Below are 12438 nucleotides of genomic sequence, written 5' to 3'. Positions count from 1 at the left end.
TTTAAACTTCTTCACAACAGTATCTCGGACCTGCCTGGTGTGTTCCTTGTTCTTCATGATGCTCTCTGCGCTTTTAACGGACCTCTGAGACTATCACAGTGCAGGTGCATTTATACGGAGACTTGATTACACACGGGTGGATTGTATTTATCATCATTAGTAATTTAGGTCAACATTGGATCATTCAGAGATCCTCACTGAACTTCTGGAGAGAGTTTGCTGCACTGAAAGTAAAGGGGCTGAATAATTTTGCACGCCCAATTTTTCAGTTTTTAATTTGTTAAAAAAGTTTGAAATATCCAATAAATGTCGTTCCACTTCATGATTGTGTCCCACTTGTTGTTGATTCTTCACAAAAAAATACAGTTTTATATCTTTATGTTTGAAGCCTGAAATGTGGCAAAAGGTCGCAAAGTTCAAGGGGGCCGAATACTTTCGCAAGGCACTGTATATGTAAACTTCTGACCCACTGGGAATGTGATGAAAGAAATAAAAGCTGAAATAAATCAATCTAATATTTAATATTATTCTGACATTTCACATTCTTAAAATAAAGTGGTGATACTAACTGACCTAAGACAGGGAATTTTTAATTGGACAATGTCAGGAATTGTGAAAAACTGAGTTTAAATGTATTTGGCTAAGTTGTATGTAAACTTCCGACTTCAACTGTATGTATCGGTTTTTCATTTTTAATACTTTTGTAAAAACGTTAAAAAACCTGTTTACACTTTGTCATTATGGGGTATTGTTTGAACCCTGCTGAGGATTTAAAAAGAAATACATTTTAGAATAAGGCCGTAACGTAACAAAATGTGGAAAAAGTCAAGGGGTCTGAATTCTTTCCCAAGGCACTGTAGAAGTGGAGGCTTTCTGCTTCAGGAAACCTTCAGCAGAAATAGTAAAAACACCTTTTCTATAATCTGTAGCTAGGTAGGACTGGGGTCTAAACAGATTGTTCAGCACTTCTGCTCTTTTATATAAACTGTAGGGAACACAATCTCTACTTGGTATGTTGGTTTCTCACATATGGGTGGCACAAATTGCGATATGGGGGAGGGGAATTGGCAGTGTATGTGCAAATGAAATACTGTAGTTGAAAAAGTGTAGTGATTTTGCAGACTGCAGTGTTTTTGCAGACATTACTGTAGAATTGAATACAGTGCTTTTATAGTAAGTACTGCAGTATTTTATATAGTATTCTAGAGCATTCTATAGTAAGTACTACACATGATTGAGGGATACTACAGTGTGTAGTATAGTATTGTACTGTATATTAGTTTATCGTATTCTATCGTAAGTACTATAGTCTTCTATAGCAAACTGTAGAATTTGTACATGTGGGTTGCTTCTTAAAAAGTATGGTCTGCAGATTATCATGAGGTATTCTAACTCAGGCGAGCAAAAACTTGACTTTCATAACATTACAGATCGCGAACCAGCTGTTGTTAACAAAGACACTACCCAGCCTCCTGCCATCTTGCCCGGGTCTGCTCTCTGGTCTTGACGATGAAAAACCAGCGAGATGTGTATTGTCCATGTCCTCGTTCATCCACGACTCTGAGAAATATAGGATATTACCGTTTTCAGGACCCGTTGATAGGAAACTCGAAATGAGCTCATCCAGTTTGTTATCCAGTGACTTTACAATTGCCAACAGAAAAGGGGAGGGATGTTACTGTTAGTTTCAGTTTTTGTTTCATCCTGCTTATTTTGGTGAAAGGTCCTCATTCATTATCTTGGAGAAGGATCATTACATATTCATGCCATACGATAATCAATTCATCTATTTAAATGTTGATCAAACCACTTGTGCGTGTGTGCAGCCAATCCACTGTGTACCCATTCAGTCCTTACAGAGACCTGACCAGAAGCAGACCTTTTCCCTATGTATGGATAGCTAATAAGATGGGAAACGCCACCTTCCTGGAGCCATGACCATATCGTGTACACATCCATATTATCCTTTCAGATCTAAAAGAGGTGTCTAGGGGTGGGAACAAAGGGTGAGTCTCAAACCAACCCCTTGCCCTGTTGCCTCCCCCAGATTAGAATGTAGCCTATCAGTGAGCAGTGGTGGATAATTCTTGACAAGTGGCAGAAGCTAAGGACTGGCTTGAACAAAGCGATTCTGAGCCACCCTTTGTATCAGTATCCATGACAACACCTATCTAGGTATGTGTTTATATTTTAGGGGGGGGCTACTGTTTGGGACAGGTATATAATCTGGATATATGCAACGCTGTTCAATTAGAGCAGAACGAGGTGACGACTAAAGGAGGGAGGGTAGTGAAGGAGGGAGGGTAGTGAAGTTTGAGGATGTGATGTTTAACAAGTCATAAGAAGGTTATGAGTGTTTGTGAAATAGTAAATTTCTTGCATTGGCAAGCAGGAAACATTGGAGTGAGTTAAGGTTGTGTAAGGATTTAGGGATGATCTTGAAAGTACTATCACTTCTTCTAATGCAACATCATGTTACAGTATGGCTACAATGTTGCACATCTGGTTAGGTGACAGTGTACAGAGACAATTGGAGTGAAAAAAACTATCCGTTCTGGGAATCTTATTCCTCTTAAATCAGTTGCATCTTTAGCACCATGTCATACATTTGACTCTGTACATCATGGATCTCTAACCCAGTTGCCCTTGTAAAAAGCATTTGTTTTGTATAATTTATGACAAGAAGTTGTTACTCTTAAGAATAAGTCACTTTCCACAAATAGATTGTGTTATATCCTCTTTACAACTAGCCTGGCTGACGCGACCCACGTGACTACACAGCGAAGAGCTGTGACCGAGAGCTGTGTTAGCCAGACTATTTACAATAGTGTACAAAATGGCCTCTTGCTGCAAGACAGTTAACCAGAGCCATGTTCAGCAACAGAAATGGTAACACACTCAGTTTATCCACTTCACCAGTGTTTGACTAATCTTTTTGTTTATTAATCGTTGTATAAGGCCACTCTGGACTGTGCAGACTTCATTCAGAGAGGAGGAATTAAATCAGAAATACAGTATCACATTGTCCTTGTTACATTTCCAATGCCCTGCGGTGAGCTCCATCTCCTGGCGCAGTCACCCTGGACAGCATTCCCACATCATAATGGAGTAAAAGTCAAGTTATACATCAACTGAAGCAAACTGAAGAGTACAAATAGACATGATATGACATAATAAACCACTGCATGAAGTGTTAAAAAGGTACATGGTGCATGTAGCATACGTCTTACGAATCACTACACAAGCATACACTGTAGCATGCTTCAGGAGACTCAAATGTGAAGTCATGTCAGTGGTCTGTGTGTGGTTCTCTGTACATCCCACTCATCTAATACAGGGTCTGTGTGTCATGCATAATCAGGCTTCATATGGAGTAGAAAAGGTAAAGACAGCCTACATAGTGAAGAAGGTCATCCAAGAGATTCCTAGATCAGATAGTAGCACACACACACACAAAACTCAGCATACCCGGAGTAAGTGGAATCCCATCTATTCCCATGTCAGCATGCATCCGCCAGCACAACTATCAGGCGTCCAATGCTTTCTCTCTAAGCCATCTTTGGTTTCAGCCAAGTGGCATGAGTCCTCTATGTGATACACACACAGAGGTTCAATTCCCAGTAGGGATCTAGATTAAACAATCATATTGGTCAGGGGGTCGAGACGGTGTGCAAAGAGGAAAGTCAGAGGACAAGCCATGCAGTGAGGAGGACATTGCACTGGGGAATTCTAGGGGTGACAGATTTTAGACAGCACAAAATGAAAGAATGGCTAGTGGGGTAATGCTGTAAATGCTAACCCAGTGTACCTATATCAATCTTTAAATCAGTGGTTCAGCAGAATCAGTACAACCAATGAGTGTACTACACAGTCTACAGGCATCAGTTCTCATGTCACTTACCAGTGCCTGATTCCGTTTATAGACCTAATTAGTTATAGTGGTTTCTGGTCATCCATGGACAAAGTTCCTGGTTTTCAAACCTTTCAGCCAATTTAGAGTATGGAGATAGATCCCAAGTCTCTGACTATGGAGAGTCCACTAGGACTTGAATCCCTCAGTTTTAAGCTACATTGACAATCATAGGAAACCAACATAAAAGCTCCATAAGGTAATGAACAATAATACATAAAACACAAATTGAAAAGACAAACCATCTGATGTGAATATAGCCAGCCCACCTGAAGGCAGTGATTTGACCATTTCACCCGCAACTATTCTATTTGACACAAGGCAAAATGCAACCCCACATCAACGCAATCTAGGGATTGAAGGAGATAACTGGAGAAAATACACATTCTGATTGTAGCGATAAGATGAAACCCAACCATACCAAAAAGCTGTGCCCGAACTGTGAACCTACTGTGAGAAAATCCTTCAATAAATCAGCCTGATATTCAGGGCCTGTATTGTGCCTCAGACTAGGTGTTCTGATCTACGATCATGGTTGCCTTTAAGGTCATAATGAATTTAATATGAACACAGAGAACCTGATCCTAGATCTGCACTCCTACTCAGGGGGTGACTACCATGCTAACTGCAAACAGCACATACCCCTGTCAATATTCAGGAGAGCAGCTTCACTTCGTATAATATTAAACTGTAAAATCAGTTACATATGGGTCGTTCCGAAATTAGTGCCAGTTACAAATATTAAACGCCTGTTATATTAAGTGGAACATGGAACCTTTTATAAATCTGATTTAATATGAATAAAGACCATTTAAACTGCCAAAATTCAGCATTTTGACATTTCCCTCTAAGCATCCTGTGACTTCTAGGAAGATTTTAACCCACTTCATTTGAAAGCCCTAGTTATTTTGTTGCTTTGACAAAGTAATTTCTGAAGAGGTCATTATTTCATGTGATTAGTGATTCATTTTAAAGTAAAAAAAAACTGAACTCTCGTTTTACTATGATGAAATTCCTTTGTAAATATTTCTCTAGTCAAATCATAGCGTACAAGCAGGTGAGCTGGTTCTACTCTTTTTGGAAAATTTCTGGTGTTTTTTTGTGGAAAACAGAGCCGGTTGAACATAACACGTCTACCCTGTTACCCATATATAGACAGGCTAGAAATGTTTGAACAATTTAATTTGCATTAAATTGCCCCTCTCTGTTGCACACACCACAAGCTTCCATTTCCTCTGTCACAAGGGGATTTATGGCTGATTTAACCCTGTTACGGTCAACCCTGTTACTTTATTTGGCACTTACTATGATCATTTATTTAATTTAACCTCAAGATGGGAAAACGTGTTTTGAACATGTGCTCTTTATGGCAGATTGTTAAAATTGGGTGAAATCAAGTTTCACACTACTCAAAAAAGGCACCTAATTGGCAGAAAGACCCATATGCTATTGCAATATCAGTAGCATAAAATGTTTTTTTCATTTATTTATTCTATCCCCTAATCTCGCTATCTATCACTACAAACCGGTTTCATTCATAACTCTCGACCTGAAGTTCTACTAAAAAGGAAAAATAGAACAAGACAGGTTTTCTAAGGCAACGGGGGTTTTCGGCAGCGTTATAAACTCATAGAGTCCGTCTTTTTTCCTCTCCTCTACCATAAGTCCCTTTCATAGAGTCAAAGTCAGTGGAGTGGTGAGATATAGCTGGAAAATCAGAACTAGGGTGGAGAATGCTACAGTAATTCATTCAGACAGACAAAGCCTCGGCCCACAGATTCTATCTAGGCAGTGGAGAGCATTGGTCTTCAAGTTCAAAGTCTCTGCTATACTATTGATAAAGTTTCAGTTGAGAATGCTGATCAGATCAGAGGAAGGAACAGAAGGAAAAGGCATGGCCTCTAGTCCAATAGGGAGAGCCACCCACCTCTCCCGACTGGAAGTCAGTTAAGAACTAATTCTTATTTACAATGATGGCCTAGGAACAGTGGGTTAACTGTCTTGATCAGGGGCAGAACAACATATTTTTACCTTGTCAGCTCGGGGATTCGATCTAGCAACCTTTCGGTTACTGGCCCAACGCTCTAACTACTAGGCTAACTGCCACCTGTAGGCATTGATATGAGGTTCAGTTGAAGGGTGAAGGCAAAGAAAGGAGCGCTTTAAGGGCCAAGGGCCCCTCTGTCACATCCCTGCTCCCAGGCATAAGTTAGGAGGGGATAGTCGGCGGCAGGAGGGTGGAGGATGGGAGTGGAGTGGGTAAAGTTGGTCCAAGTCAGTGTTTCTGTTGGAGCTTGGTTGGAGGTTTGGCGGGAGCTTCGACTGGCGGCTTTGCTGGGGCTTTGGCAAGGCTCTTGGGGGACGGAGCCGTGGCATGCAGGCCTGCCTCTGTGCCGATGTGCACAGTGATGTTGGTGTAGAGGGGGAAGTAGTCACGTGACAGCACCTCATACTCCACCGTGTTCATGCCGTCCAGCTTCCACGTCTGACGCGTCTTGGCCAGCATGTTGAACCTAGGGGGAGGCAGGGAGAGGTTAGTGATGGACTATGGGTTTATTCAACAGACCTAGGTCTTATTCGACAGAGGACAACATTCAGAGGTAGCAGATGGAAATTTACAGATAGGCAGCACATTCTATTAAAATAATCTGAACTTGTCACCCTACTGAATGGACCCCAGCCATACACAAACACATGCATGCAATGCACACACGTGTGTGTCAGTCCTGTACCATACCTCCTGGGGTTCACGTCGTTTCCCTTGTCCAGCTTGTGTTTGATCATCTTGTATCTGCCCACCTTCACCGATGGACGAGAGATGAACATCCCTCCTAGGGATACTCTGAGAATGGGAGAGAGGGATCGGAAAGGAATTTTAATTGAGTTATCAATTATAAATAATAGGGTTATTCAGTGTCTTTAAATGTTATCCTTTTGTTAGACAGAACAAACCACAATGGGTCCATAGCTCAATGAATTGGCTCAATGTTCCACCCCCAAAACTCCCAAGGACCCCCTCTCACCTGACTCCAATGTCATCGTCCTCTCCTCCCCAGCCCCAGTAGTTGTTGGGGAAGCCGTTCATCTTCAGGTAGTGCAGTGGAGACAACGCTGACACCCCTCCGAAATACATCTTGTATGGCAGCCTAGGAGAATGACAGCAGATTCAAATAAAAATGAAGGATCAGATAAGGAACAAGAGAACTCAGAAATTAGTGAAGCCACACAATGAAAGAACTAGAGTATTCACAACTAAAATGGAATACATTGTGTTGAATAAACTTGTGAAAATCCAAGAGAGACTTACAGTGAAAAGAGGAACTAATAAACCATGAGGGGAAAAAGAAGCCAAAATAAAGAGAATAGACTGACTTGTATCCAAACTTGTCCATGGCAATGGCGGTGTGCTTGGGGTTGGCATCGCACATGTAGGTGTTGCGGTCGTCCTCAGGGATGAGGTCCACATCATGGAAGAACAGGCAGTCCCAGTCCTCCTCCCGCATGGCCTCTCGGAACCCAACGTTCATCAGCTTGGCCCGGTTAAATGTGTAGTTACCAGCCTAAAGAGGGACAACAGACAGTTATTTATTTTTTAGAGACCCTTACGCCAGCAACAACCGAAAAATATTCAATCTTGACATGGTTTCTATACAAATAACAATAGGTTATTCAATATGAACGTTCAGTATTTCCCCTAGGATTTTTTTTAGCAGCGGTGGCAAGGGTAGCAGGGTCCATTGCTGCAAGTGGTAGCGCAATGACATGCTAGCTGTTCCCATAGACTTCCAGTCATTGAGCTAATGACTATCCATTTAAAAGCTTGTCTCAGCAGGACGATAGCTAGATAAAGATATACATGGAAAAAAGTATGTGGACACCTGCTTGTCAAACATTCCAAAATCATGGGCATTAATATAGAGTTAGTCATCCCTTTGCTGCTATAACAGCCTCCACTCTTCTGGGAAGGCTTTCCTCTAGATGTTGGAACATTACTGCGGGGACTTCCTTCCATTCAGCCACAAGATAATTAGTTAGGTCGGGCACTGATATTGGGCGATTATGGCCTGGCTCGCAGTCGACATTCCAATTCATTCCAAAGGTGTTTGATGGGTTTGAGGTCAGGGCTCTGTGCAGGCCAGTCAAGTTCTTCCACACTGATTTCAACAAACCATCTCTGTATGGACCTTGTTTTTTTGCACAGGGGCATTGTCATGCTGAAACAGGAAAATGCCTTCCCCAAACGGTTGCCAATTAAGAATTCCGTTCACTGGAACTAAGGGGCCTAGCCCAAACCATGAAAAACATCCCCAGACCATTATTCCTCATCCACCAAACTTTACAGTTGGCACTATGCATTAGGGGTCAGGTAGCATCCGCCAAACCCAGATTCGTCCACCGTACTGCCAGATGGTGAAGAGTGATTCATCACTCCAGAGAACGCGTTTCCACTGCTCTATAGATGAACTGATTTGTTGGAAAGGTGGCATCCTATGACGGTGCCACATTGAAAGTCACTTTGCTCTTCATGTACAGGCAATTCTACTGCCAATGTTTGTCTATGGAGATTGCATGGCTGTGTGCTCGATATTATTTCATCTGTCAGCAATGGGTGTGGCTGAACTAGGCAAATTCACATTGAAGGGGTCTCCACATACTTTTGACCATTTGGTGCATAAATCATATTTGGGCCCCCGCTGCTAAATGAATATAGGGTAAACACTGACGGTGGTTCCATACATGACAACACAATGACATATTGTGTCCATACAACATTAATGTTTTTTTTAATACAGTTTACTCTCCGTTAGTGGTCTCGTAAAGCCGACCCTAGGCAACACAGGTCTGGTTACAATGTCTCTGTTGGCATAGAGGAACTACGTCACTGCCTAGGTTACTACTTTATCTGCTTGAATAAAACCACTGCAAAGGTTTTGCCTGCAAACTTTGGTTTTGAATCGCATTAGTGGAAACCAAGACTGGTCTCAGGGCTGGTTGTAGCTACATATTTTCAAGTCACGTCAGGGACATGCTCCTAACCTGCTATGAAAAGTCACTTCCTCTTGTCAAATCCGGCAGACCTGCCCTGAGAGCAGTGAAATGATCCACTAATGATACACAGCGCTCTGGCATGTCTGCCTCGTGATTTGTTGGGGCAGTGTCCGGAAGTATATATATTTTTCCCTTATCGACAGGCATTGAATTACTAGTTCCTCTATGCCAGAAGAGTCCATAATTGAAACCAGACCCTAGTCACCTGCAACTATTCAACATGGAAATGAATTGTGTCATCTACATACAATGAAATCAATAGTCTGATCATTTACAGTACAACGGATCACCTGTAAAATTGATACAATAGTACAGCATACTCAAATGGTTGAATAATATTCACAAAATTAGGATTTAAAACATCTCAAGAGGATTACACCTAATCCATGGCAAGATATGACATTTGAGAGCATCACTGAGGTCAATAGAATGAGTAGTATTTGTCCCTGTGGTTCAGTATGTGTGTGTGTGTGTGTGTGTGTGTGACAGCTGAAGACATGCAGATGCTTGAACTGCTACTAGCCTGCAATCTGGCACTGGTTATGCAAAAATACTGCACACATGCAGAGTCATGAATAAATGCTTTAGGCATGATGCTGTAACATCTTTCTAATGACAAATGCCTTAGCGTCTCAAAATTAACCTGGCTCTAACTTGGTAGAGGTTTCATATGTTGCAGGTAAACAACAAGCAGGCAGTGACAACTTGACTAACAGTGCGAGGGTAAGACAAAGTGCGTGTTTAATGTGTAAGCAAAGTTGTTAAGAAGATTAAGCCTTCAGGTGAGCATCTTTCAACCACAAGGCTGTGTGTGATTCCATGGTAGGACACCAGAGGGTGGTTTTGATCTAGGCTGAATGTATACTTGGCCTCACCACTACAGCTAGAAGGTAGGCCAATTGAATATGTTTTTTGGTCAATTGTAGGAAGTGTAAAGAACATCTTCATACGGATAGGCTGTGTTACAGATTGCACAATCAATTGATAACATTAATGTTTTAAAAACAGCAATCAGCAGTTGAAACAATAGTTTTTCACAAACCCATTTTGGTAAAAGGCTGAAGGATGGGGCTGGAGAAGTGTGTAACCACTCCAATTCATAGAGGTACGGATGCAAGGACTGACCATTCATGACATAGTTTTAACCATGTTTTCAGGCTAAACAGTGTTTGTTTACATTTACTTTGTTTACAAACATTGGCGTAAAACAAGCTTATATTTTGGGTTCTCATGGAGTGTGACAGTTGAACTAAGCTCATGAGGTATTTCATTTATAAGTTATATTGTTCAAGAATCAAAATGGGTACATCTTCATTTATACACCTAAAAATGTATGTAGCAACTGAAGACTGCCCCTTTAAAAATTAACCTTCTGAAAGTGTGTGTGGCTGCACATTTGCATTTCACCTGGTGGATGACATAGATGCCGTAGTTGAGCTGCTGTCGCTGTAGGAATGGGTGAAGGTAGTAGAGGAGGAACTTCAGGTGGTGCTCCCTGTTTCTGTGGGGAATTATTATGGCGGTGCGGTGCCGCGCCTCACAGTCAGGCGGCCTGTAGCGCCCCCCGCGGACCACCAAAGGATTCTTCCGCACCACTTGGGCCAGTGTCAACCCGGAGGGGAAGATGACGTGGATTGGTCCACCTGAAAAGAGAAACGGGGTGAGAGGAAGCCAGATGTCATAACAGCATTTTATTGCTATACCTATATCATAACACACACCAATTAATTAAAAATCAGTAGGTTGTCCATGCTAGTATGCTCGTTCTAACAGGGTTTTTTGGATTCGAGAGCAAAACTTTTACATGAGGCGACAGCACAGAATGCAGCGTGCGCCCTTTTATCCATGCTGTTCTGTCGTCTCTCAAAAACATTGCATCTCCAATCCAAAATGCTGCAGTAGAGACAAAGAAAGTTTTAGCTTCACTGTCCAAATAAATACGTAGGGGAGCGTAGGCTATGTAGCCTATGTGCTTTGAAGTTTGTCACGTTTTTTTTTCATTGAAAAAAAGTAGGAAGTTGGACACAAGGTAAACTGACCATTTGAACACAAGTATATTCAGTCCCTCTAGTGGAAGCGTACAACAAACTCTCCTGTTGGGTCAGCCGCCACCAAGTCTCAGCTCAGTTTGATTGATCTCAAAGTCAAATCACATCCTTCCTTCTCTTATCCGGGGCCATCATTGAACATTGATCCAAACCTGGCTGTATAGGTGAAGCCAAGGTTCCACCATATCATGTCTACTCAAAATTCTGGTAACTATCCCAGAAATCCTAATTGAAGGCCTCCCGGAATCACAACAGAATAAGCAGGAAATACAGAATTCTCCAACCAGGATTTGGCAAGCCCGCTAACCATCCAACCTGGTCAGATCAGTAGCTAACTAGCAAGGACAGTGGCATGTGTGGAAATTATTTGGAAATTCCGACGTACATTATAAAAAATAAAAAAACATTCCCTTTTCAGTTTCATTCTGAAGAGGGAATGAAGTAAGAGATACAGGGGGAGGGCTGGATAACTGAAGACAGTGGCTGGTGAACTCAGAGAAATAAGATGGGGCTGCCAGTTCTAGGACTTGTGTGTGAACTCACCTATCAGGGGAGACGTCTTGGGGCAGTAGGGCATTTCCTCGCCCCGGCCGTGGTGGGCCTTGGCCAGGAGGGACAAGTTGGCGTAGACATCACCGCCCGTGTGATTGCTTGCGTGGAGAGAGCCGGCACCGAACGTCCCCGTCGCAGTGGTCTCCAGCTTGCGGAAAATCCTGATGAAGTATGACACTCGCTTGTGGTAGCCCTCACGGGACAGCAGCGCCATGACAACCAGCTGGACACCCAGAAACATGAACAGGTAGCGCCATTTTGACTGTAGCCACGTCGCCATGTCACCGGCTGTGTCACAACAAAGGACCCTTGGGAGAGCGGTTTGGTGATATGTTTGGCTTCGTTAGTCTTGGCAACCTACACTAGTTTTTTACTGTAAACAAGTGTGCACTGTCGGTACTGTGCAACTGTATGACATGTGCAACAGGCAATGGGTATGGAGGTATATGAATGAAAAGTGCAAAATCCTTTGAAATGTTTCTTATAGATATTATTTTCAGATATTGGAGTGTAATATGAAGTTAGATCAAGTTTATTTGTAAAAGCACAGTGAGAAACCAAGAAAGGCACTTTGGTTTAGCTGATCACTGGAGAAGCAAAAAAAGGAGGCAAAAAAATATCCGGAATAAAAATGTTTTTATTTCAACCTCTTGTCCCACCACAAGTTGAGATGTGTCAATCTCCAAAGTCTGCTGGTGGCCCTCTGGTTCATTGATGGCGTGTGGTGGCTATGCCAGCCCAACATCATGCTATTATAATTCCATCAGTGTCCCAACCACCACCACAGCTCGTTTGTTTCCAGTAAAACGGCTGACTGGGTGCTGTTGTGCTGCCTTGTGTTCTCTAGCCGCTACTCTCATGGGGGCCCTCTAAACAAAA

At 42.3% G+C, this 12438-nt stretch overlaps 1 protein-coding gene across 1 annotated transcript; it reads right to left on the bottom strand.

Annotated features, from left to right (window-relative positions):
* Positions 1-2902: 2902 nt before the first annotated feature.
* LOC110488474 (beta-1,4-galactosyltransferase 3) lies at positions 2903-12070 on the bottom strand. The gene is made up of 6 exons (XM_021560697.2): positions 11551-12070; positions 10367-10602; positions 7283-7470; positions 6934-7056; positions 6648-6752; positions 2903-6423 (listed from the first exon to the last, which is right to left on the bottom strand). Exons 1-6 carry the CDS (start codon positions 11837-11839, stop codon positions 6186-6188), a joined length of 1179 nt encoding a protein of 392 aa, XP_021416372.2. The 5' UTR covers positions 11840-12070; the 3' UTR covers positions 2903-6185.
* Between the last annotated feature and the right edge of the window lie 368 nt (positions 12071-12438).

The sequence above is a fragment of the Oncorhynchus mykiss genome, chromosome 2 (genome assembly GCF_013265735.2).
Source record: "Oncorhynchus mykiss isolate Arlee chromosome 2, USDA_OmykA_1.1, whole genome shotgun sequence".
Lineage (NCBI taxonomy): Eukaryota > Metazoa > Chordata > Actinopteri > Salmoniformes > Salmonidae > Oncorhynchus > Oncorhynchus mykiss.
This window is presented reverse-complemented; position numbering and strand designations above follow the sequence as displayed.

Bases quoted from the DNA above. Each gene is read 5' to 3' on its own strand.
- LOC110488474 (XM_021560697.2), bottom strand. From the start codon at position 11,839: ATGGCGACGTGGCTACAGTCAAAATGGCGCTACCTGTTCATGTTTCTG. The intron at 10,603-11,550 runs GTGAGTTCACAC...TTCTCTTTTCAG, and splicing joins CAAGACGTCTCCCCTGATAG to GTGGACCAATCCACGTCATC. The intron at 6,424-6,647 runs GTATGGTACAGG...GCCTCCCCCTAG, and splicing joins AACGACGTGAACCCCAGGAG to GTTCAACATGCTGGCCAAGA.